This window comes from Chiloscyllium plagiosum, unplaced genomic scaffold, assembly GCF_037043375.1.
Source record: "Chiloscyllium plagiosum isolate Xiang-an unplaced genomic scaffold, Cpla_swu_hap1 HiC_scaffold_26, whole genome shotgun sequence".
Classification (NCBI taxonomy): Eukaryota; Metazoa; Chordata; class Chondrichthyes; order Orectolobiformes; family Hemiscylliidae; genus Chiloscyllium; species Chiloscyllium plagiosum.
In genome coordinates, this window is record NW_028270164.1 from 30,562,772 (window position 1) to 30,590,205 (window position 27,434).

At 39.2% G+C, this 27,434-nt stretch overlaps 1 protein-coding gene across 3 annotated transcripts in view; it reads right to left on the reverse strand.

Moving 5' to 3' along the window:
• Nucleotides 1–27,434, reverse strand: part of LOC122563200 (bromodomain and PHD finger-containing protein 3-like) — an 86,481-nt gene that overhangs the window by 34,939 nt on the left and 24,108 nt on the right. For all 3 annotated transcript variants that reach the window (XR_006315528.2, XM_043716750.2, XM_087973599.1), the window contains exons 3-4: nt 14,051–14,207; nt 9,990–10,121 (exon numbers count right to left, since the gene is read on the reverse strand). Coding sequence is in view for 2 of the 3 variants with exons in the window: in XM_043716750.2 (XP_043572685.1) it covers nt 9,990–10,121; nt 14,051–14,207 (289 nt within the window). In the remaining variant the exon portion in view is untranslated. The remainder of the gene's footprint in view (nt 1–9,989; nt 10,122–14,050; nt 14,208–27,434) is intronic.

Sequence of the window (27,434 nt, forward strand, 5' to 3'; positions counted from 1 at the left end):
TCAATTACAAAAACAGCAAAAACATTTTAGTTTCTCAATGGTAAATATTGTAACGTACGCCCTGCATCATTCAGAAAATTTTTGTGACATTCAAGGCATCATGCAAAAATTTTTTTTTCATTGTAATCATTGGAATGGAAATATGTTTTTAAAAGGATGATCAGATCACTAAAAGGGGAAATAAACCAGAATAATCAGATGTTCACTTTCATTTTTATCCAAATAAAAGCAAATGCAGATGCTGGAAATCTGAAACATGGAGAATACTGGAGAAACTCAACAGGTCTGGCAGCATCTGTGTGGAGAGAAACAGTGTTAGCATTTTGAGTCCAATATGACTCTTCTTCAGAACATTGTCTGTGTTTGCTTAATTTTCTATCCAATCTGATAAGTTATTGCATACTGGAGCACCAATAATTACAATAGCTTTGCTAGTCTTGAATCTTGCCAGACCTTTGTGACACGTCTTTCTTCAGTTATTGGCTACACCCTAATCACATTGTTACTTGATTCCTATTTGATTGTTTGTTTCAATTGCCTTCCAATGAATTATCTCAATTGCATTAAAATTTGTTAGTAAATTTTGCATATTGATACTCATCTTTGCTGACAACGAGATTGTAATTGAATCACCACAGAGATGTTACTTCAACATGCACAATGTCATCACAGTTATATCTATCATATGCATTTTATCAAAGGATACAACAACACGAACGTCCTTTACTCTGACAGTCAAAATCAGGTCATTTTAAACATAACAATCAAAACATCTCAAGAGTTGAAAAGCTATACATATTTGTTCAGCAGAGATTTTGAAGGAGTGAAAGAAAGTCCAGTAGAATAAAGAACTGTACAGGGAAAAAGTGAGGACCGCAGATGCTGGAGATCAGAGTCAAAAAGTGTGGTGCGGAAAGCTCTTCATTCCTGATGCTTGAAACATCAATTCTCCTGCTTCACGGTTTAGCATCCGGCAGTGCTTTTCTAGCACCACACTTTTTGACTCTAAAGAACTGTAGAGTAGAATAAAGAACAGTAAAGTATCAGAACTGGCCTTCAACCCAGCAATCCTGCGCCAGCACATCACATCTTTCGAAATTAAAAAACTTTTGACTCTACGCAGTCCTTATCCCTCCATTCCCTATCTATTCCTATATCTGTCAAAATGTCTCTTAAACATTGCAATTGTATCCATTTTGATTAGTATCACTAGCAGCACATTCTAGGCACTTAACACCCTCTGTGTAAAAAAACTTGCCTCTCACATCTCCTTTAAACTTTCCTCCTTTTATGTTAAACCTATGTCCCCTAATAATTGGCATTTCTACCCTGTGAAGAGTCTTAACTATCCATACCTCTCATAACTTCTATCAGGTTGCCCCTCAGCCTCTGATGTACAAGCAAAAACAAGCTTGTCCAACCTCTCTTCATGGTTAATACATTCCAACCATGTTGTAATGTTAAAAGATTAAATTGGAATATCTCTCTGGACATTAATGTAATATTCAAGAGTTAAAGTGCAATGACTGAACATTTTGGAAGTGGGTGGAGACGACATTCATGCAAGAATGCGGACGACCCACACTGCATTTAGACAATCATTTGTTACTACTCCCCCTACTATTATCAAATTAAACTATCATTCAACCTCTTCCATTCAGAAATGCTTTCTTAAGCCATCCCTTGAAGCTAGGTATATTACATCTTTGTCTTAGGGAATCACTGAATCAGGAAATCATCTGCATAACAAGTTCCCAGGATTAGGGTATTTACATTTGCATTATCTCAGAGGATGATCTCATCCTACCAATTGTACTTGGGGTAACATGTGACAGTGGCTGGGGGTTGTCTTGAGTGGCATGTGACTGGGGAAGTGACCAGAGTATCTGTAAGTATTACCGACTGACCTGTATAAAGGGGGTGGATTTCCTTCATTCAGCGCCTCTTTAATGCTACTTCGCACGCCTGCGAAGAGAGTTGCCTAGCTTGCACAGGGCTTTAATAAACTAACTGTTTTCAGAAGTTGGTATGCACGAATTGCATAGTGTGTGAGAAACCTCGGGAAAAGAATCTAACAATGCAACATCCTGGTAGCCACTCCAAAGCCTCCACATCCCTTTGGCGGTGTAGTGACCAGAACTGTACACAATATTCCAAATGTGACCTAACTAAAACTCTATACAACTGCAACACAACTTCCCAATTTTTACACTCTTTGGCCCGACCAATGAAGACAAGAATGCCATATGCCTTCTTGACCACCTTATCCACTAGTGTTGCTACTTGCAGAGAATTGGGGACCGGAATGCCTAGATCCCTCTGTACGTTAATGCTTCCAAGGCTCTACCATGAACTGTACACTTCCCTCCTGCATTAGACATTCCAAAATGCATCACCTTGTGTAGATTAGATTAGATTCCCTACAGCATGGAAACAGGCCCTTTAGCCCAACAAGTCCACACTGACCCTCCGAAGAGAAACCCACCCAGACCCATTCCCCTACATTTACCCCTGACTAATACACCTAACACTACGGGCAATTTAGTATGGCCAATTCACCTAACTGCACATCTTTGGACGGTGGGTGGAAACCGGAGAAAACCCATGCAGACACGGGGATAATGTACAAACAGTTGCCCAAGGCAGGAATTGAACCCAGGTCCCTGGTGCTGTGAGGCAACAGTGCTAACCACTGAGCCACCATGTCGCCCAGATTATATTGTGTATTTCCAGATTAAATTCAATTTGCCATTTCTCTACCCAAGTCTCCAGCCTATCAATATACTGCTGTATCCTTGGGCAATCCTCCTCACTATTACAGCTCCCCCAATCTTTACCTCTTTTACACACTCACTAATCAGACCACCTACATTCTTCTCCAAATTATTTGCATCTATTACAAACAAAAGGGGTCCCAGTACTGATCCTTGTGGAACACCACTGGTCACAACTCTCCAGTCAGGAAAATACCTTTCCACCGCAACTCTTTGTCTTCTATGATCAATCCAGTTCAGCATCCAGTTTACCATGGATCCCATTTGACTTCATGATACCTCCTCCATACTAAGCCACACTAACTGTTGCGGATAAGTCCATATTTCTCCAAATATAAGTAAACTTTGTCCCTTAAAAATTTTCTCCAATAATTTCCCTACTAGTGACGTGAGACTCACTGGTCTGTAATTTTCCAAATTATCCCTGTTGCCCTTCTTAAACAAACAAACAACACTGGATACTCTCCAGTCCTCTGGGATCTCTCTTGTGACTAAAGAGAATACAAAGATTTTTTTATAAGGCTCCAATTTTCTCCCTTACCTTCCTTAGTATTCTGGGGTTGATCCCATCAGGTCCGGGAGACTTGTCCAACTGAAATGATTTTCAAAACACCCAATATTTCCTCCTTTTTTATGTTAACATGCTCCTCTCTAGACCCACCACCTAGCGTGTCCATCTCCTTTGTGAATATCGACACAAGTATGTGTTAAGGACCTCACCCACTTCCTCTGGCTATGTGCATAAATTCTCCTCTTTGTCCATGAGTATACATAGCTTTTATCTAGTTACCCTTGAGATATTAAAGGGTTAATGTGTTCTGCTGACCTGCAGGAAATCGGATGTCCCGAGGGTAGGGTGGTATGCCTCCGTCTTAGGGTGATATGTCTTTGTCTTACAGGTAGAATGTAAGGAATTTACATTCCCATCCCTTGCCATTCAGAGCCACTTACATGGCCATTTCCTATTCCTATTTATTCAGAGTGAATTTACATTGTCATCCCTTGCCATTCAGAGCCATTTGCATCATCATCCTCTATTCAGAAATAATTATAACATAGTTGTTAAAATTCTGACTGTTCCATACAGTTACAAAAAGATATAATTTGCACCAGGTCTTTCCATTAAGGAATGATTTACATTACATTGTTTCTGGAGATGATCAGGTCACTGCATGTGATTTGGGGGGAGTGGCTGGGGTTGTCTTGTGGGCATGACTGACTGTAATGTAAAGATTTTGTATAAAGGAAGAGCTGATCCCTTTATTCAGAGAGACCTCTCGACACAGCTCCACAAGCCCTGCGAAGTGTGTTCAGGGTTCCTCCAGAAAGTTTGTACTTGCTTAATAAAATTTTGGTTGTTCTCAGAAGTTGGCGTATTGCAGTTGTATCAAGTATGCAAGAATGTTCAAGAAAAATAACTCAACACCCTCTTCCTCCTTAAATACATCTAAACACCTTGGAATTTTCCTTAACGCTTCTATTAAGGACATATCAGAACCCCTTTGGCTCACCTAACTCCTTGTTTAAGTTCTTTCCTGCTTTCTTTACATTCTCTGAGCGCTCTGTCTGTCTTCCATTTCCTAAACGTTATGTATGCCTTTTTCTTTTTGACTAATCTCAATTTTTCCTTCTCATCCAAGGTACCTAAATCTTGCCATTCTTATGTTTGATTTTCACAGAAACATACTGGTACTGAACTCTAACAAACAGGTCATTAAAACGATCCACAGGACTGATGTGGGTTTACCCTCAAATAGCCATGCCCAATCTACATTCTCTAGTTCCTACTTAATATTTTCGTAGTTAGCCATCCCTCAATTTAATACTTTGGTTGGGTGCGAAACAAGACTGGCAGCTTAACGTTCTGGGAATAGATTAGATCTTCTACAGTACGGAAACAGGCCCTTCAGCCCAACAAATCCACACAGACTCTCCGAAGAGTAACCCACCCAGACCCACTTCCCTGCCCTATTTTCACCCCTGACTAATGCACCTTACACGATGGGCAATTCAGCATGGCCAATTCACCTGACCTGTATATCGTTTGGACTGAGGGGGGAATCCAGACCTCCCGGAGGAAACCCACGCAGACACGGGGAGAATGTGCAAACTTCACACAGTGTCCCGAGGCTGGAATCGAACCCGGGTCCCTGACGCTGTGAGGCAGCAGTGCTAACCACTGAGCCACCGTGCTGCCCATAAAGATCAGCACTGTGTTATTTTAGATTAGATTAGATTTCCTTCAGTGTGGAAACAGGCCCTTCAGCCCAACAAGTCCATACCAATCCTCCAAAAAGTACCCACCCAGATCCATTTCCCTTTGACTAATGCACCTAACACTATGGGCAATTTAGCACGGCCAATTCACCTGACCTGCACATCTTTGGACTGTGGGAGGAAACCGGAGCACCTAGAGGAAACCCATGCAGACAAGGGGAGAATGTGCAAACTCCACACAGGCAGTTGCCAGAGGCTGGAACCAAACTTGGGTCCCTGGCGCTGTGAGGCAGCAGTGCTAACCACTAAGCCACCGTGCAGATGTTTCAGGCATGATGTGAAAGAAGTGGGGAAGTTGCATTACTGATTAGGGAGAATACAGCAGTACTGAGGAATGACACCTTGGAGGAATCATCCAACAAGGTTATAGGGGTGGAGCTCAGGAATAAGAAGGGTGGAAACACTTTTATGGGGTTGTACCACAGTCCTACCAACAGCCAGTGGGAGATCGCGGAACAGGTATGCAGACACGTTACAGGAAAAATGTAAAATTAACAGGATTGTGGTGGTGGATGATTTTAACTTCAACTATATTGACTCCCCTAGTGCCAGAGGTTTGGATGGAGGGTAATTTGTTTGGTGTGTCTAGGAGGGTTTCTTGAAGCAATATGCAAATTGTCCAACTAGGGAAGGGGCCATATTGGACCTGGTATTGGGGAATGAGCTCGGTCAATTGATCAAAGTTTCAGTTGAGAGCATTTTGGGATAGTAACCATAATTCTGTAAGTTTTAAGTTACTTCTAAGGATAACAGTAATCCTCAGGTGAAAGTACTATACTGGGGAAAGCTAACTACAACAATATTAGGCAGAAAATGATGAATGTAGAATGCTTGAGGGAAAATCCACATCTATTATGTGAGTATCTCTTTTAAAGACTTGAATATACTAATTACTTCTTTTGGTTTGGGTGCAGAGCCTGTCTGCAATTGAACAATAAACTGCAAATTTGGACAGAAAGATTCTGTATTATACAAGTAAAAGGTTTTATTGGAAAATAGAGGTCAATCAAATCGTTCATTATAGGGTGAATACTATCATCCTTGTAGTTCATAAGCACCTTGATGTAATTTGCATGGTACTAAGGTTAGCTCTTTGAGTACCATACTTTCAACAAACTCAATAGATTTGATACATTTAAATTTGAGCAATATTTTAAATACAATACTTTATAAGCTCCTGAAGTGGATTAAAAATTGACCAAGCCAGAGGCATCGAAGGCTAGTTCCAAACTAATGTATGAACATTGCAAATGGTCATCTGCAGATCAATGCAAGGCCCAAAGAATTGAATTGGGACAGAAGAAAATCAGAGTCATAGAATTGTATAGCACGGAAACAGACCCTTTGGTCCAAATTGTCCTTGCCGACCAGATATCCCAACCTAATCTAGTCCCACCTGCCAGCACCCGGCCCATATCCCTCCAAACTCTTTCTATTCATATACCCATCCAGTTGCCTCTTAAATGTTATAATTGTACCAGCCTCCACCACTTCCTCTGGCAGCTCATTCCATACAGGTACCATCCTCTGCGCGAAAACGTTGCCCCTTAGGTCTCTTCTATAGCTTCCCCCTCTCACCCTAAACCTATACCCTCTAGTCCTGGACTCTCCCACCCCAGGAAAAAAAACTTTGTCTATTTATCCTATCCATGCCCCTCATGATTTTATAAACCTCTACAAGGTCACCCCTCAGCCTCCAATGCTCCAGGGAAAACAGTCCTGGCCTATTCAACCTCTCTCTATAGCTCAAATCCTCCAACCCTGGCAACAAACTTGTAAATCTTTTCTGAACCCGTTCACGTTTCACAACATCTTTCAGATAGGAAGGAGACCAGAATTGCACGCAATATTCCAACAGTGGCCTAACCAATGTCCTGTACAGCCGCAACATGACCTCCCAACTCCTGTACTCAATACTCTGACCAATAAAGGAAAGCCTTCTTCACTATCCTATCTACCTGTGACTCCACTTTCAGGGAGCTATGAACCTGCACACCAAGGTCTCTTTGTTCAGCAACACTCCCTAGGACCTTACCATTAAATGTACAGGAGAAAGTGAGGACTGCAGATGCTGGAGATCAGAGCTGAAAATGTGTTGCTGGAAAAGCACAGCAGGTCAGGCAGCATCCAAGGAGCAGGAGAATCGACGTTTTGGGCATGAGCCCTTCTTCAGGAATTTTTCCTGAAGCCCTTCCTGACCTGCTGCGCATTTTCAGCATTAAATGTACAGGTCCTGCTAAGATTTTCTTTCCCAAAATGCAGCACCTTACATTTATCTAAATTAAACTCCACCTGCCACGTCTCAGCCCATTGGCCCATCTGATCAAGATTCCGTTATAGTTCTTCGCCATCCACTACACCTCCAACTTTGGTGTCATCTGCAAACTTACTAACTATATCTCTGACGCTCATATCAAAATCATTTATATAAATGATGAAAGGTAGTGGACCCAGCACCCAGGTTCATGGTTTGAAACGTCAAGAAACAAGCAATTCCAGACCACACAATGAATCTGGATGGGTTGTGAAATTGTCTGATGTTCGGCAACTGAGATTTATTGTGGACAAATGGAGGGCAGTGGGACTAGAAACAAACAGAAGAGCTATAAACTAGATGGCTGCAAGTTATAGGATGCAAGAGAGAATAGAATTCTGGGATTTTGCATGTAAGTCACAGAAACCAAATGAATGTACTGCAGAAGAAAATGAAGTTACACGACTCTTAATAAGTCATATCAGAGGGATGAATTCTGACTGGGAAAAAGCTAGCACATTCACTGGTTTTCGCCACACCTGAGATTTTGTGAATAATTTGATTGCTGTTATACAAATCAGAGATAGTGAGGAACAGGAAAATCAAACTATTACCTGATGTTTAAGTACTTATTAAGGAATTGTTAATCCAACAATTGTAGATTACCGAATAGTCTAGATCCAAAGTACTTGCACTCAAGCTTTTAAAAAAAAACAGTAGATCGTAGAGAATGATATTCACATAGATTATTCCTTTGAACTCTCTTCCTGGTAAAGAACAGCTGCATGCTGTTTCTAAATTTAGGGTGATATATAAGACCAGAAACAAACAGCAAAATTGATCCCTTTCAATTCTCCTTAAAAATAGAAGGCACAAAGAATTTTAATGGATGAATTAAGGGATGGTCCATTCAAAAGGATCATTTTTGATATGTTCACACAAACTGCAGTTATTTTTTTCTAATCTTATATTTATATTTCTATAACATAGCAAACTTCATTTTAACCAGCACCCTCAATAAACAGGTAAAAATTATATAACTGAAATAACAGAGGTTTATTGTATTATCGCAACCTCAAAGCAGTCAGAGAGAGTGAGAAGGCTATCTGCCAGTAAGATATATTTACGGCAAAACTGCATTGTTATTTAAGTGATTTATGTTGCAAATAAAGTATAACAGTGATTCAATATCCCCTGCATTACGTTTCTATTACTTAGTCTGTGTTTTTACATTGATCAATGTAATACATGTGGACCTCTTGATCAATTGGAACATTTAATCAATCGGTACACTCCTGGTGCCACAGGTGCCAGTTAATAAAAGATTCGCTGTAAATTCAGAAAACATTTTGGTGGAAAATAGTGCTATGATTATCCAGGCAATGAATTCAAATAAATTATTTAATATTTCAAGTCTACATAACTCTTCATCAGAAGTGAAGTGGCTCTGATTAAGAGTCATCTCAACTCAAAACGTTAACTCGCTTTTTCTCCATGGATGCTGCCTGACCTGCTGTATTCACCACTACATTTTTGTTTTCAGTACAAATTCCAGCAACTGCAGTAATTTGCTTCTACAAAGAAATAATTTGTTGCATCTGATTATGATTAATGGGAAGATATGCTATTGTTGTGATACGTCAGTAGGCTACTAATTCAGAGGCTCAGGTTAATGCAATGGCAATGTGGATGACAAGTCTAGATTAGAGTGGTGCTGGAAAAGCACAGCAGGTTAGGCAGCATCCGAGGAGCAGGAAAATCAATGTTTCGGGCAAAAGCCCTTCATCAGGAGCCATTCCTGATGAAGGGCTTTTGCCCGAAACGTTGATTTTCCTGCTCCTCGGATGCTGCCTGACCTGCTGTGATTTTCCAGCACCACTCTAATCTAGACTGATTTCCAGCACCTGCAGTCCTCACTTTTGCCAATATGGATGACAATCTTATCCTGACATCTAGGAAAGAAAATGAAGTAGTTCTGTTGCAGAATGCAAGTATGGGAGAAATTTGAGATCATCAACGGAATATCAGAAATGTGAAGTTGTACTAAATTTTATCTATTTTCAGCAAAACCAAAACTTTACTTTGAAGGGAGGAATTATTCAGAGCGAATAAAATTGTTCAACCTCAAATCATACTAAAAATGACTTATAGTGCATTCTTCACTAAGAACTAAATCTTTCATTCCAAAGCCACTGTGAATTTAAATCATACTGCCCATCGAAGAAATGGTGTGTTTCGATTAAAGATGTATCCCAATTCCCTCAATTATCACATACTTAAACATGGAGAGAACTGATTTCCCAATGCAGTAAGTCTTGTCCAACTTAAATTCATCATGGATAATGAAACTTTGTCTATTATTACCTCTCTCAAAACAGGAAAAGACTACATATAGGTAGGAAAATGTAGCTGCAGTATTCTGAATCCACACAATTATAATATGATGCTTGCACATTTTTAAACATAAAGCAATGCTATTTAAATGACAGCCACGTCATAATGGGGAAGATGTGTGCACCTAGCTGGAGTAAAACAAGCAATAAATTCCATAAATCTACATGAAGTTTACAATTTTTACTATACCTAGTACACAAAGGAACCCTCCCTTAATAGACGAGACATGACCATGCACAATCTCCAAAGCACTGCTATTGATGTCCCCATATCAATAGCAAAATAATTACCTCTTCCCTTTTGAGCTTCTCCCTTTTGCGAATCAATTCAACAAGCAGACGAGCCCTTTCCAAATCATGGCGCAGTTTCTGCCAGTACTTCAACTGTTCTTTTACTGCACTATTTTTTTCATCTTGTTCTTTCTGTGAAATGAGTTAAATATATTACCATGAATTTTATTGTTTACAAAAACCAATAACTGACCATTACCAGTCTAAAATGTATTAGTGAGATAATGAAATGGGCAATGGCTAACGTGGGTAAAATTCACTCACAATTAAATTTATATGACAATATGGCAAAAATTGGAAATATGTTCTTTGGAACCTGACCTATGAAAATATCGATAAAAACAAATTTTAAAAATTGAGCATTTTAAAAACTGGCCATTTACAATGATAATGAATTAATTTGAGGCACTAGTCTTGTGTTTACAAACATATAAATTAGTAAGAGGAGTGGGCCATCTAGCACTTCAAGCTTGCTCTGCCACTTAAAAAGATCATCACTGATCTGATTATAGCCTCAACACATTCTGACTTATCCATGTACATGTTAAGACTCCCCTGTTATTCAAAAATCTGTCTATCACTGTGTTATAATCCCAGTTGATGTTAATACTGGTTAAGTCAGATTCCAGATTTAAATTTGCCTGGATAGACCATTTTAAAAAAATTAACATGTGGCTTTTCATAGAAATCGAAGTACACAATGCTATAGATTTTGTTTCAACAATAAAACATAAGTTTATCACACAAAAGACAAAATGGAACAAATCAAGATATTTACACATCACAATGTAAAAGATTTTGAAACACACAGAACAAAATGTTATCTATCCTAATCTCATCACTTTACAGTACTCAAATGCCAGTCAATCATAACCACTTCTCAGTTTCAAATAATCCCTTCAAGGCTCTAAGCACTCACTTTAGTCTAGAATTGTCAGCTAAAACACATACGGAGGAAACCTATTTCCTACCTATTCCGAACTAAGTAATTTTTTCAATACTGTTCTTTAACTCCAGCCAGATGTTCTGAAAACTGAACCAAAGCTTTCTAATCTGTGGGTTTTCCAAAGGCAAAAATCACTTCTTAATTCTTCTAAGCCAGAAGGATATGGCTTTCAATTTTGCTCTCACCTTCAAAACTCTAACAATAGAAACATATTACCATTATCTTCCCAGGAGGGCCACAGATCAGCTGCTCTCTGGCACACACTAGTTTAAAATCATAGCTCCAGAAATACTGACAAATTAATTATTAAACCCCTATATACATACAGATTAAAGCTCTCATGCCACTAGTTTAAAATCTAAGCTCCAAATTAATTAATATTTATACATATAAATCACACAACACATATCCCAAATGCCTTAGAAATATTTGATAATTCTGCCTTCCAAAGACTCAATCCTTTGAGAGAAAATCAAGTCTCCTCTTCCATTCTAATTGGGTAACTCAGTGTAAATGAAAAATCGAGCAAAAACAATACTTGCCATAAATTTCCTTAATAAATGTTATTTCTAGGGCTGAAAGCTTAAACTGCAACTGTATTATCATGAGCATAAACAAAGTTCTGCAATCATGTTTTGCTCAGAGACTACTTAGGAATAGATTGAAAAGTGTTGCCACTAAAACTGATCTGAAAAAAGTCAGTGATTTGGTAACTCTTCAAATTGGTTCAGTATGTCTACTCTGAAATTTCAGAGCTATAGCAGTAAAGTCCTGTTGTAGTAATTCAGCCAAGCAAATTGCACATTATGACAGAATATTTTCAACAGACCAACAAACCAGACAGCATCATTGGTAATGTCAAAAAAGACAAATCTTGTCCCAAGGTTTACCTCTAAGCTATGTTTCTCTCTAAGCAATGTTTCTCTGAAGTCGGTTAAGGTTTCTAGAACACAAGTGCAGCAGAACAAGAAGCAAAAGGGATTGTGGACTTTACAGCATAGTAAAGATTTCCACGCATGTCAAACAGTTCCAAATTGGAATATTTTGATTTCAATAATTTCCATAATATAACGCATTTATCTATCCTAAAACTCCACCAGGGATTCTTTGACTTTTGATGAACAGTTGTCGCAGGCAGAAATGATTAAATGTGGTTGGTATTCACTGTGTGGGAATTTGCTGAGAACAGCCCATGATGCTGGTTGTGGGATATAGTTGGTTGTTGTGACCAATAAATGCTGTAGGGTGTAGTCCTGATCCCCAATTTACTGAGTAGAAGATGCAATACAAGAATCAGAGAGTCAGAGCAAGATCGTTATTATTTGTCAAATTTTGTAATTCTTTGTCAATCAGTATTTTCTTGGATTGTGAGCTGCTCCAGTCTGTTTCGGGGGTATTAAAGTCATCAATGTTGAAATAGGGTAAGAAAGATATGGGAGTAAGTTGTTCAGATTTTATGTAACAGTCTGTAAATGTTTTCAATCTTGAAACCATATTAATATTTCAAATGATTAATGGTAAGATAATGAATTGCAACTAACATGTTGCTACGGATATAGGTGGCCCAGCCATGCATGGTATCAGGTAAATAACATACCAGGCAAAGCAGACAATTTTCTTTTGCATTGTGGATTTCTTTAAATCAAATTCTGTTTCAATAGTACTGATGATTAAATGTTTCACCATAGAGACACTCAATGGTCAAAAAAAAAATCACCTATTTGCCAACTAACTAACCAGAATCTGAAGAATCTCTGATTAAATTTACACTTCACCTGACAAGGGAGGGGCGCTCGGAAAGCTTGTGATTTCAAATAAACCTGCTGGACTATAACCTGGTGTCGTGTGAATTCTGACTAAAACTATCCTGCATGATAACGGTGACCTTGATCAAATCATCACACACTGGGATATTAAGAAAACTCATGAACGGACAACTGTCCATGACCTTTGGCCTCAAGCTCAGATTACCCTGGAAGGGGAAAGTGTCGCAAAGGTTTGAACAACAGGCATAGGCTTAGTGGGCCAAAGGGCCTGTTCCAGTGCTGTACTGTTCTTTGTAACAGGTAAAGCTAGTTGTGTTTTGCTGCTACTTAGCAGTAAACCCACATTCATTTTTCTCTCCCCACAGGATGCTACTGTCAAGCCAAAAAGATGTTTTGCTTATCACACAAATGAGCTTTAGGGTGAGTGTGATGCCAAGTATGTAAGCCATACATCCCAATGACAAGGCAAACAGTATCAAATAATAATGTCCAGTTGACTAGATTGTCAATCATGCTCAACCAGCCTCTGCTTGCAAGCCTCAGTAATATATGCCTACAAATTAGACATGATTCTGCTATTAGATGTTGTTATTAATTAAATAACCCTAGGCCTTTTAAGTTCCTCTGGAAACCAATTTAAGATGATCAGTAGGGCTTGCAATGAGATACATATAATTGCATACGTTGCAAGCTAAATTTAATAATACTTGGACCTTGTTTTACATAGGCAAAAGTAGTTTGGACACAAATTGCACATTTTATAATGAAAAAACTGGTAGTCACCATGACTGTTTATCTCTGCTGCATTCTCTTGGCAACATCCTGATCAATCAGAGTCAACCTGCCTGATCTGAGAACTAATATGGACACCTAACTATTATTGTTGCATCGCTGTGCCACTGATGACCCAACAAATCAGCACCCTGTTCTCATGCCTCACAAATTGGCATCCCTTTTCTCAAATGTATTTTTGCATTCTAGTCCAATGAAAAGCTTTGACATTTTGACTCCTTTTAGCAATGTTAAAGTTCTGTATTACCAAACAATTATTTTAACACATCATAAATTTAAGAAATGCGAATACTTTCAACATACCAATGACAATTTTCAAGAAGCCAAGAGAAGTCTGTTATAGTGCACAATAAATTTAGCCATGTAAGACTTACTGCAATTTTTATAGTTTAAAGATATTCACACATAGGGTATATAAATTACAATTTACAATATTGCACAATACACATCAAAATAAAAAATATGCATGCCTACTTCGAAAACATTATTTATTTGCATTACAACAAAAAACAAATAAAAATATTAAAAATGAGTAACTCAGTTAAAGAACCTTTTACCTGTTCTGCATTTCTTTGAGTCTGCAGATGTGAGTGCAATCGACGAAGCAGAGGAACACCATTCCGTGACTGTCTTTTCAACATCCAGTAATTATGCAGCCTTTGCATGAACTGGGTTTTCCTCTGAATTGATAACCGACTGCAGATTTTATTCAACCTAACAAGAAAGCAGGGATTTTCAGTTGCAAACATGACAGATTGAAACATTTTAGTTTTTAAAAATACTCATTTCACAATTGAAAACCACCTAGTTTTTGATAAAGAAATCTTCAGCATGAGAAATATCCAATTTTGTCATTAAAATTAAAGTTCTTTTGTTCAAATTCAATATCTCAACCATATTCAGCTTAAGCAGCAAAGAGTGAAATAATGAACTTTTTTAAAATTCATTCATCGGACATGGGTGTCATTGTTAGGTCAGCATTTATTGCTCACCCTTATTGCCAGGAGGCAGTGATGAGTCATATATATTGCTGTGGGTTGGGACTCTCACATGGGTCAAACCAGGTGAGAACAGCAGTTTCCTTTCCTAAAAAGGACATTGGTTAACCAGATCGGTCTTTTTGACAACCGACAACAGTTTCACAGTCACCATTAGACTTTTAGTTTCAGGTTTTTTTGATTGAATTCAAATTTCACCATCTGCCATGGTGGGACTCAAACCTGGTCCTGAGAATATTACCTGAGTCTCTTATTTAAAAATCCTACGATAACACCACTGGGCTTTCACCTCCCCTTCAGATTTTGCAGATGGTGTGGTACCAAGGAATTATATACACTGAAGATATTACATTTATCAGCTACTCGTCGTATTAGTTGTTTCCTAAATTGTGTTTTAGTGTAATACATTACTCTTTAACAATCTTGAAGTAATCAACAGTTTTTGATGAAGCTAATCAACGCTACAATATATCATGGAATCCCTACAGTGAGGGAAGAGCCCATTGAGTCTGCACTGATTCTCCAAAGAGCATTGCACCCACACCCAGCCTCCTATCCTATCCCCATAATGCTGCCTTTCCCATGGCATATCCATCTAGCCTGCACCTCCCTGCACATTCTGGGGCAATTTAGCATGGTCAATCCACATACCCTGAATATCTTTGGACTGTGGGAGGCAACAGGAGCACTCAGCATACACCCACGTAGACATGAGCAAGCTCCCCACAGACAGTCGCCGGGGGCTAGAATCAAACCGGAGTCAGTGATTGTGTGAGGCAGCAGTGCTAACCACAAAGCCAACATGCCACCCAGAAAAGCAGCAAATTGCACTAGAGTGAGGTAAAAGTCAAACCTACAAATTTCTGATCCATAGTCAGACGCGTGACAATACTACTCCTTTAACAAGATTATGTTGTCCTTCAGCAGCACACCCGGCATGCATATAACCACTGAAGGTGGTGGTGCTGAGCTGATTTCTTGAACCACTGCAGTTCTTGGAGTATGTGGACACCTACAATGCTGTTAAAGAGTTCTGTATTTTGACCCAGGAATAGTGAAGGAATAGCAATATAGCTCCAAATCAGATGCTGTGCGATTTGGAGGGAAACGCGCAGGTGATGGTGTTCCTGTATATTTGCTGCCCTTGAACTTCTAGGAGGAACAGGTTGTAGGACCGGAAAATACCGTGACAGTAACCTTGAAAGAATTGAAGTGTATATCTTGTACATGGTACATGCTGATGCTATTAGCTATGGGTGGTGAGGGAAGTAGATGGGTATCAAATCACACAGGCTGCTTTGTCCTGGGTGGTGACAAGCTTTTTGAATGTTAATGGAGCTGCACCTATCCAAGCAAGTGAACAGCATTCCTTTGCATTCCTAATTTGTGCCTTTGAATGTGTGTTTTGGAGACAAGAGACAAAAAAAAAACAGAATTCCTAGCTTCTGATCTAACTGTATAGCCACAGTATTTAAATGACTAGTCCAGTGTCTGGTCAATGTTAACTTCCAGCCTGAATGTTTTCCACGTCTTGCTGCAAAAGAAGCTACTTCAGCATCTGAAGAGTGACAAATAATGTGGAGCATTGTGCAATCACCACCAAATATGCTCACTTTTGACTTTCTGTTGAAGGGAAGGTCATTGATGAAGAGGCTGTAGATGTGCATGTCGAGAACCCTATCCTCTTGTGGTGCATCAGTAGTGTCTCTACTGTTGGGTCAGAAAGTTCAAGTCTAAGTCTCACCTGCTCCGAAGCTGTGTAATAGCAGCCCTGGACAGGTTGATTAAAAATACCTAATTTGATGAACTGCAACAGTTATATCCTGAAAGTGAGATGATTGAATAACCATAACAATCTTCCTTTGTGACTCCAATCAGTAGAGAGTTTCTCCAACACCACCAACTTCTTTTGATCTTTGATGGTATAATTGATCAAATGCTGCCTTGATGTCTCAATGGGCAGTACGGCAGCACATTGGTTAGCACTACTGCCTTACAGTGACAGAGACCCAGGTTTGATTCCAGCCTTGGGCTTCCAGCTGTATGGAGTTTGCATATTTTTCCTGTGTCTACGTGGTTTTCCTCCCAGTGTTTCAGTTTCCTCCCAAAGTTATTCATGTTAGGTAGATTGGCTAAATTGTCCCACTGTGCAGATTAGCCATGGCAAATCTAGTCGGGGTGAGATGCTCTTTGGAGGGTCGGTGTAGACTTAATGAGCTGAATGGCCTATTTCTGTACTGTAGGAATTCTATGTACTCTAGAATTCAGCTCTTTTGAAGATGTTTTAATGAAAACAGTATATAGGTTACGAGCGGAGTAATCTTGGCAGAACCCAAACTGCGCTTAAATGAGCAGGTTGCTATTCAGGGAGTGCCACTGGACAGCACTGTCGCCGACTCCTTCTTTGTGAAAGGATGAGAGCAGACTGATCGGGCAAAAATTAGTCAAGTTGAATTTGTTCTGCTTTCTGGCAGGCAGGATATGCTGGGCAATTTTCCACTTTGCTATAGACACCAGTGTTTTAGCTGTACTGTAGGAGCTTGGCTGCGAGTTCAGCAAATACTATAGCAAAAGTCTTCAATTCTACTGACAGAATGTTGTCAGGATCCATAGACTTGCTGAGCATTTTCTAGCTCCACCCTTTAATCCACTCTGACTCTCCAGCAGCATTTGCAGACCTCACAATCTCCTAGTTGCTGCTCATCATACTGTGAAACCCCTACCAAATATGCCAACTCCCTGATCATCCCTCCATCCTGAAGCCCTTCAGCCACATCCTGAAACAATCTTGGTCCTCCATCCTCCAAACCCCTCCATTTACTTCTCAGCCTGCTTTCCCTCCCCCAATCCTGATGAAAGGTTCTGACCTGAAACGACTCCCCTCTTCCTGTATGCTGCTTGACCTGTTGTGCTTGTTCCAGCTCCACTTGTTATCCACTCTAGCATCTGCAGTCCTCACTATCTCCTAGAATGTAGTCATTTCTTAATGGAATCAAACAGACTGAAATTTTTGATGCTGAGGATCTCAGGATAAGGCAGGGATGGATTATGCAATTGGGACTTCTGGCTGAAAATGGGTGCAAATACCTCAATCTTGTCTTTTGCATATAAGATGGGTTTTCTCCATCATCTAATGTGTGAATATTTGTGGAACCTCTTCTTCAGTTAATTGTTCAGTTGTCCACAACCATTTGCAAATGGATGTGGCAGGATTTCAGAACTTAGATTTGATCCATTGGTTGAGGGATTTCTTAACTCTGTCTATAACATACTATCTCCATGTTTGCACACAAGTAGATCTGTGCTGCAGCTTCTACAGGTTGACACTTAAATTTTAATTTTTAGATAGGCCAGGTGCTTTCTTAGCATGCCTTCCAGCCCTTTGACTTGATGATAATAAACGTCTGGGGATAGCCTGGGCCATGAGGCTATAGAACATGGTTGAATGCAATTCTGCTGCTGCTGATGGTCCACCATTCCATTATGGATATACAGTTTTGAATTGCTAAAATGTTCCAAATCTATTCCACTTTGCACAACTTGGTGCCACACAACACCGTGTAAGGCACCTAAATGTGAAGTACTTTGTTTTATTCTTAATTACATTGACAAGAATAAGAGACAACCTGCCAATAAGTTACATTATGTTAAATCTTTATAAAGCAGTGATTGGGCCTCAGCTAGGGTACAGTGTTCAATTCTATGCATCCTATTTTCAAAGCCTCAGAGGCTGTATAAGAAATGTAATCGCTGTGGGAAAGAAGAATTTCAGGTCTGTTATGCTGTCAGTTGTGTGGATGGAGAAACTGGGCCTGTCCTCCTTACAGCTGAGTTGGTCAAACAGAAATCAAAATTACGAAGTTTTGGTAAATAAGTAGCAATTGTATCCAGTGGCGGAAGGGTTGCGAAGTGGAGGGAACAGATTTGTGATTGGTGAAAAAGAGACTAGAAACAAATGTGTGGAAGCATTTTTTTAAACTCCAGTGAGTTGTGAACTGGAATGGTGGAAGCAATGGAAGCAGATTCAAATTGCAATTTCTAAAAGGGAATTGGATAGTACTGAAAGGAAACAAATTGCAATGCTGTAAAGGAAAACCAGAGGAATGGGGTTAATGAATTACAGGTCAATCTGCTATAACACACATTTTATCAGTGTGAATTGGCTATAATGCAATAGACAAATTGTAGACATTGTTTGGATAACACAAACTTTCTACTGAATGAGCATATCGATTTTCTATTTGCGAACTTCAATGCAATTTTCTATAGCGGTTTTCCATAGCACGAGGTTGCAGAATGTTAGGGACCAGGCCAGACCACCTCAAAACATTTCAAGAAGAAGTCCAGACCCTAACTTTTCTAGCTGTTTTAAGCAGTTTTAAGTGGATATTTCAGGAGGGATGCAGCTGATCAAAACCCCTCTGTTTAAAACAGAAGAGAATTTATTTACAAGATAATGGAATGAAATACAAACAAAAGAAAACAGAATACAGAATAATTTAACCTGTCTGAAAATTCAACAGACTATCTTAACTTAATGATGTAGTTCCAAATGCCTGCAACAATTCCCATAAACACTCCTTTGGCAAACAGGTAAAATCAGACTAGGGTTCTTACTGGAAAGAGATATGGCAGAGAGACTCAGCATGGAACACCTTCTTCCACCCCACAGCTCTAAACAGACCGAATGCTAAAACCAAACCAGAGGAAAACTGAGCTGGGAGAACTGGCCACTCGCCTTTCATTGTACAAGGGTTTTACTTTTTTAAAAAAAACTTGAAAGCCTTTTGCAATCTCTTAGCTCTAATTAAAGACTCTAAAATCTAGATAAGTCTGCTTCATACAACCTTGGACAATACAACCTTGTTAAAGGAGCAGCATTGTCACAACAGGAACATAACTGTCACGTTACACCAGGACAACCTGTAGCTCTATCAAAGAATAAGCACAACCCACCAAATGGCTCACTCTTTCCTGTAGCACTCTATACAGCCAATATTCGTCTCTTGTACAGTAAGACTGTGCAAAAATCCAAAATTTTCCCTCATTTGCTGCAGAGAAAATGTGCGCAATGTATATTTACGAGCATATTTGCTGATAAATTCCATTAAGCTCTCATAAAATAGTTAATGTAGTTGCCACAGTGATTTAGAGGCATTCACTGTAATATTCAACTGTCCCTGTAGTTCATACTAGCACTTCTCTCCATTCATAATGCTAGCTTTTAAATTCCCAATACTATATTTTTGCTCCCACTCTCAAATCATATTGATGGTCTGCTCTCTCCTTGTTCCTATCCTCCTAGTTGCAACTTGCATCAAAATACTCAGGCCTACTTCGCTTTCTCTATCTGATGCTATACCTCTGAAGATAGAACTCTGCTGCAAATTGGAAAGAATTACAGATCTTGCAATCTCTCAGGAGAATTTCTACCTTCATCAGATTTCCATCAATTCTCACAACATTAGATGAAATAATATTCACCACCAAATAATGTAACAAAGTGTAGATATAATTGGAGGCCATAGTAAAGGCACATCGTTACAGCAGGGTAAAGTCACTCCAGCATCCTGAACTTGGCAGTTGTTAATACTGACACTGAACAACAGAAGTGGAAAGATGCTTTAACTCCTCAGTCATCATCAAAAAGAACAAAACACATAAAATATTTAAGAAAAAATATGGTGAACATTTAGAGGCTACATTTCAATACTGAAAGATAGATGTTTTGCTTCCATTCACTCCAATGTTTTTGTTTCTAGTTTCTCAAACTAATCACACAAAAAAATGTTGGGTCGTGTGCACAGTGCATAGAGCAGACCGAAAAGGAGGCAACAAGGAAAGGCTATTTACATTGAACACAGCATGTCACCTTAAAAGTACAACCTACACGAAAGCTGCTCTCATCTTCCCCATTTGCTCATGAGTATTTTTTAAAAAGATGTTGATTTGACTTGAAAATATTGTAGGATTCTGGGTGATAAATAATCAGTAACTAACAGTAACTATTTTTATCAACAATATACTCAGCTAGTCATTTGAAAGCTGTCTTCAATTAAGTAAATGCAGCTTATTGAGAAATGACTCTGCTCTTGCAATGTTGCCCAATCTGCCGTCTAGGTAGGTGAGTAATGGAGTGTGGCTGTCCTAAATAAACAAATTGCAATGAAAAACTTAAAGACAATGCTCAAGACGAGCTTTAAAATAAACACTATATTAAAATATTTATTCAATAACATGAAACTTCACGTGGATCAAATAATTGCCCTGAATGCTTTTCTTGACTGAACAAGTTGACCAGAAGAACAACATGCTTCAAGAAGATTTACATCTCTAGTTCCACTGAATTCCCCTATTATCAGAAGTAATCCAATATACTGTTTTGCAGTCATCAATGCAAAGCAAAACAAGTGCAATGCAACCATGCATTCCATCCACAATACTGGATATAAAACACACAAATATGTTTCAGAGTTGCTTCATGTTTGCATCCCATAAAATTGTGAAACAAGCAATTTGTGTTTTGATTTTTAAGTTTAATTCTTAAAACAAGATGTTGAAAGCCATATACATCAAATCAATGTTTACAAAGATTTACAAGTTATTCATCCATAGAAACATGGCGTGGGTGGTTCTTTCCTGAAAGACCAATTGTTTTTCTTTGTATCAGAGCAGGAGGCACACAATGAAGATGAAACTAGAGTAGATTGGTGGGGCGTCAGGGGTTTCAAACATCCAAGACAGTCAAGCATAGTAAAACAAGAGTTAGTCAGCTTGAAAGTTAATATATTGTGTGTATTGTTATACAACTAGCAGCTCCTTTCCACGTCTCATGGATGTATCATTTCAACATTAGGAGTTCTGTAAGCAAGAATGCTTGATACATATGAAACCCACATCAACCAGGAGGCTACTTCATTCATTATTTATTCTGTGAAGGATTATTCCAGCAGCAACTCAAATGTTCTACATTCAAATATCAAAATATACTTTTAAATGCTCACCATTTAAATATTACTTAGTACACTGATTTATTTTCCACAAAATTGTTTCTCACTGTATCTAATTCCCCAATTTAAATTGAAAGAAGGCTCACCTCTAGATAGGCAGTGCTGATCAACATTTATGGTTCTATTGGCATAAGGGTAACTAGGGATAGTATAGGGCCCGAAATGTGTTGCTGGAAAAGCGCAGCAGGTCAGGCAGCATCCAAGGAACAGGAGAATCGACGTTTCGGGCATAAGCCCTTCTTCAGGAATGAAGAAGGGCTTATGCCCGAAACGTCGATTCTCCCTGTTCCTTGGATGCTGCCTGATCTGCTGCGCTTTTCCAGCAACACATTTTCAGCTCTGATCTCTAGCATCTGCAGTCCTTACTTTCTCCTTCATAGTATAGGGCCCCTCAATGATCAGCAAGGCAGCCTATGTGTGGAGTCGCAGAAGATGGGGAAGATACTAAACAAGTATTTTACATCAGTGTTTACTGTGCAGGAGGACATGGAAGATATGGAACGTGGGGAAATAGATGGTGACATGTTAAAAAAAATCCACATTACAGAGGAGGAAGTGCTGGATGTCTTGAAATGCATAAAAGTGGATAAATCCATAGGATCTGATCAGGTGAACCAGGGAACTCTGTGGGAAGTGATAGCTAGGCCCCTTGCTCAGATATTTGTCTCGTCAATAATCACAGGTGAAGTGCCGGACGTGGTTGGCTAACGTGGTGCCACTATTTAAGAAAGATGGTAAGGAAAAGCCAGGAAACATTAAACATGTGAGCCTGGCATGTGGTTGGAGGGAATCCTGAGAGCCAGGATTTTAAATGTATTTGGAAAGGCAAGGACTGATTAGGGATAGTCAGCATGGCTTTGCGTGTGGGAAATTATGTCTCACAAACTTGATTGAGTCTTTTGAAGTAACAAAGAGGATTGATGACAGCAGAGTGGTACACACAATCTATGTGGACTTCAGTAAGGTATTTGACAAGATTCCTCATAGTAGACTGGTTAGCAAGGTTCAAACTCATGAAATACAGGGAGAAGTAGCCATTTGAATACAGAACTGGCTCGAAGATAGAAGACAGAGGTTGGTGGTGGAGGGTTGCTTTTCAGACTGGAGGCCTGTGACCAGTGGTGTGCCACAAGGATCAATCCTGGGTCCACTGCTTTTCTCATTTATATAAATGATTTGGATGCGAACTTAGGAGGTAGAGTTAGTAAGTTTGCAGATGACACCAAAATTGGAGGTGTAGTGGACAGCGAAGAAGGTCACCCCAGAGTACAATGGGATCTTGATCAGCTGAGCCAATGGGCTAAGGAGTGGCAGATGGAGTTTAATTTAGATAATTTGTGAGGTGCTGCATTTTGGCAAATGCAAATCAGGGCAGGAATTATATACTTAATGGCAAGATCCTTGGAAGTGTTGCTGAACAAAGAAACCTTGGAGTACAGGTTCATAGTTCCTTGAAAGTGGACACACAGATAAATAGGTTAGTGAAGGCAGTATTTTGTAAGCTTTCCTTTATTGGATAGAGCATTGAGTAAAGGAGTTAAGAAGTTATGTTGCAGTGTACAGGACATTGGTTAGGCCACTTTTGGAATATTGCGTGCAATTCTAGTCTCCTTCCTATTGGAAAGATGTTGTGAAACTTGAAAGGGTTCAGAAAAGATTTACAAGGATGTTGCCAGGGTTGGAGGGTTTGAGCTACAGGGAGAGGCTGAACAGGCTGGGGCTGTTTTCCCTGGAGCGTCAGAGGCTGGGGGGTGACCTTGTGGAGGTTTATAAAATCATGAGGGGCATGGATAGGATAAACAGACAAAGCCTTTTCCCTGGCATGGGGGGAGTCCAGAGCTAGAAGGAATAGGGTTAGGGTGAGAGGGGAAAAACTTAACAGGAACCTAAGAGGTAACCTTTTCACGCAGAGGGTGGTGGTGTGTGCATGGAATGAGCTGCCAGAGGAAGTGGAGGAGGCCAGTACAATTATAGCATCCAGATGACTTTTAAATGTTGTATGAATAGGAAGAGTTGAGAGAGATATGGGCCAAGTACTGGCAAACGTTAGGATATCTGGTTGGCATGTATTAGTTGGACCAAAGGGTCTGTTTCCATGCTGTACATCTCTACAACATATGTCTTGTCCTCTTATGTCATAAAAATGGTCTTGCTTTGGATTAGGTAAATCAAAATTAAATAGAATGTAATACAGAAGTAAAATTTAGAAGTCCAATATTATAAGGCAATGTTAAGAGTTAAAAATATTTTAAAATATTATATGTAATGGATAAAACCCCAACATGATCACTTCACAATTTGAATATCTGGAAGCAGTCCAAAAACACAAATGTAGCAGTGTAGCACACTGTCAAGAAAGCTCACAGTATTTCAGGATAGATTCTGAATAAACAAACAATTGGCACAAATGTTCATAATTTTTTTTTGGAAAATAAACAGAACTTTTCTTAATTAGGATCTAAAGGAAAAACATCCAACTAAGCACTTTACGGTTACCTTCAGCATCTGAAAAACCCTTCCACAAATTAAGCGTGGCACAACTTAGGATATCTTCTTATCCATGATATTAGTACAAAGTTGTAGGAACGTTACATCATGTATTATACAACATAGGTTGATGTCAGACAGTATTCATACAGAAAACTCTCGTGACAAAAATCTTTTTGTTTCACTGGCCACTGCTTATCTCTTGATATCTGTTTCTTGATTTTCATACATCTTTTTCTCATTTTTGCTGCACTCTCTTGTTTTTTTCCATTGTTCCTACCAGGCATTCCTTTTTTTATACATTTCCAATTGTGTGTGGGCTCACACCCTTGTAGACCAAATTTATTTTTCGCTGTTTAAAGATTTATGGTGGAAGATAGAATTTTATATTGGGCTGGACAAACAGTTGATGAAAGGTTAGGAAAGGCTGCAAGGAGAGTAATTCAGAGGGAAGATTAAAGAAGAGGACATCGCAAACATGGGAAGATTCAAAAGTGGAAGGGAACAAGCGGTAGAGTTGAGCCTTGAAAATCATAGGATATGGTACTACTAAGTGGATATTGCTCCATTAATATTCTGTGAAGAAAGGAGGTTCTGAACAAAACACACAAGAACAGGGAAGGAAATATATGAAAAGGAACCAATGTTCATAATCATGTTAGTGGGTCAGGGAGAGAGGACGAGCATTCAGGAAAGTCAGAAAAGTGGCAAGATTTAGTAAGTCAGGTATTTGAAAAATAATGATGGCAGGAAGCAGAGCACTGTAGTAGGAAAAGACATAGTAAAAGCTGGAGAAACCCAGGAGGTCTGGCAGCATTTGTGGATAGAGAAACAGAGTTAACGCTGAGTCCAATATGATGCTCATATCGTACATTAGCCAGTGGAGAGAAAATAGTGAATGTGAACACAGCACATTGGCCAACTGAGGCAGGATTATATAAGACTAATACAACTGGATTACAACATGTTCTGGATCTGGGCTGTGGGAACATTGTTCCCAGTGCATTCTCTATAGTAGATTTGCTTCCAGGGTTGTTGCCTATTTTAAGGCATTTTTGCAAAGCTATGCACTCTCAGGAATTTAGAGCAGCCAATTTGTATGAAGCCCACGTGAGGTCTTTTGGCTGCTGTATTCACCCAACACTATTCCACTGTTTATTGTTGGATAATTTACCTAAACTGTTTGCTTACATAATAGTGCAACTTCAAAAATAATCTTTAGGTTCTAAAATGCCTGGGAGGTCTAAAGATGCACGTAAGAGCAAATAGATGTTTTTGAACTTTCATATCAGAGTCATAGCAGTAACAAACTGTAGAGTTAGTTAGCAACAGTCAAAAGCAGAAACAGCTGAAGGGATTGCGATAGTGATTTATCAGATGGGGAAAAGCAACCAATTTCTTTGATGGAACAAAAATCGGAAAGAAGAATAAAAAGAGAAACTTGGTCCTCCATCCACTCAGCTTACATGGCCACCATATTAGGGCTTATGTAGTCCAGTTGTAGTGTCCCTATCTCTGGACCACAAGTCCTGGGTCCTAATCTCACTTGCTCTGGAATTGTGCAATAACATGTCTGAATAGATTGATTTGAAAATATTGGCCACCCACGCTAATGTCACCTCAAATTGATCCAATTTACCAACTCAACATTCTTGAGGGGAGTAATCCCTATAAAAAACAGCACAGCGAAGATACATAAAAGTATGGCTCCAGTGGTACACACTTTTGTGTCAGCAGGAGTCAACCTAATCAGAATGGATCAGTATTATCAGCACCATCATGGCTGTATCTTGGATATCCAATAGCCCCATGCTGCTGGAAACAGTTGAATGAGGAGAGGATCAGGAATCCTCATTTTGTGCACTTTTTGGTTTCTGTTCAACCACCATATTATAAGTGTTTAAAACTGTTCATCAACAGGGTCAATCAAGGGTGACTTTTCTGGTATCAACTGAAAACAGCTTTTGGTCACGACAAACTTTGTGAAAATAAAGGGCCTGGCAAATGACTGGCCAGTACAGAGTAGGTCAGAGTTGTACCTCCCACATAAGGAGCTTCCATCCTCTGACATGAGTAATAATCTAAGGGAGGAGGCAGACATTCTACCCTACACAACATAAACTGGCTTTGGAATCCTGGGCTAAGAACTCACTACCAAATCTGACTTGTTCCACAAGAATCCACTTTTTGCATTCATCTTAAAGAAAGTCTTTTTGTAAAAAAACTGGCATGCTCTCATCCACTATTGTCATTTTTCTTTGATACTTATAGCTGCATTTACATAAAACTGTAACTATATTAGGAGTCAATCCTCGTTCAGCTGCAGTTTTCTCAAGAGGCATAGAATTACCAGGTGTGGGAGGCCAAAAGGCAAATATCTCAGAATGGAAGGAGGACATCATGGCAGGTCACAGTGATCCAAAGCTGGTTTGGAATTGACTGCCATAAGGAGTGTACTAATGGGGTTGACTGTCAAAACTTTAGCAGCAATAGTGAATGAATTAAAATAGGAAAGGAGCCTCCAGAAATGACATTTGCAGTAAAGCTTCTACAGAAATCTTTGAAGGTGGAAGATACCATTGACAAAGTATATGGATTCTGCACTTTAAAGAAACAGGTTTAAAAATACAAACCCAGAAAGTTTTGCCAAACCCACATGCAAATTTAGTTTGGGCACAGTTGGAACATGGAGGGCAAAGTTGGAAAGACAAAGACTTGGAAAACTACAGCAGGTTTAGGAAAAAGAGATTAAATTACATAAATTAGCCAGAGAAGGTGCGGTTGCTCTCATTAGAGAAGAAGAGTAGGGCGAGAAGAAATTTAATAGCAGTTTCAAAATCATGAAAGGGTTTTGATAAACTGAATGAACAGATATTGTTTGCAATATCTGACAGGTTGATAAGCAGACGGTGCAGACAGATTGGTAAAGGAAACGGGGGAAACATGATCTTTTTGAAATAAAGACACATTTCGGATTTAGAATATCATTTCTTCAAAAAAGCAGTTGGATAAATGTTTGGGAGAAGAAAACATTGTAAGGATATGGAGAAAGAACATGGAGTGAGACTACCTAGAATGCTCTTTGAAAGAGGCAAAGCAGACTCAGTCAAAATATTCCTACATTATACCATTCTGAGCCCAACTTAATTTAGCCAAAAATCCCAAATTCAGCCTCAGTGCCCCAACACAGGAACATGCTTCTCAAAGAAAACATTTTGCCAAGGTTCAGAACAAGAGACAAGAATGAGCATATTTTATGTTTCATATATTAGCAATGTTCAACATCAACCAGACAAAGGAAAAACATTTTGAAATCAGTTTATTTACAACAGCATGTGTATATCTCCCCCACCCCCTAATCAATATCAACTAGTCCCCAATGATATAAATGCTGAACTTGATTTGTAGAATGAAGGTGAGGCTTCAGTTAAGAAATAAAAACAAAG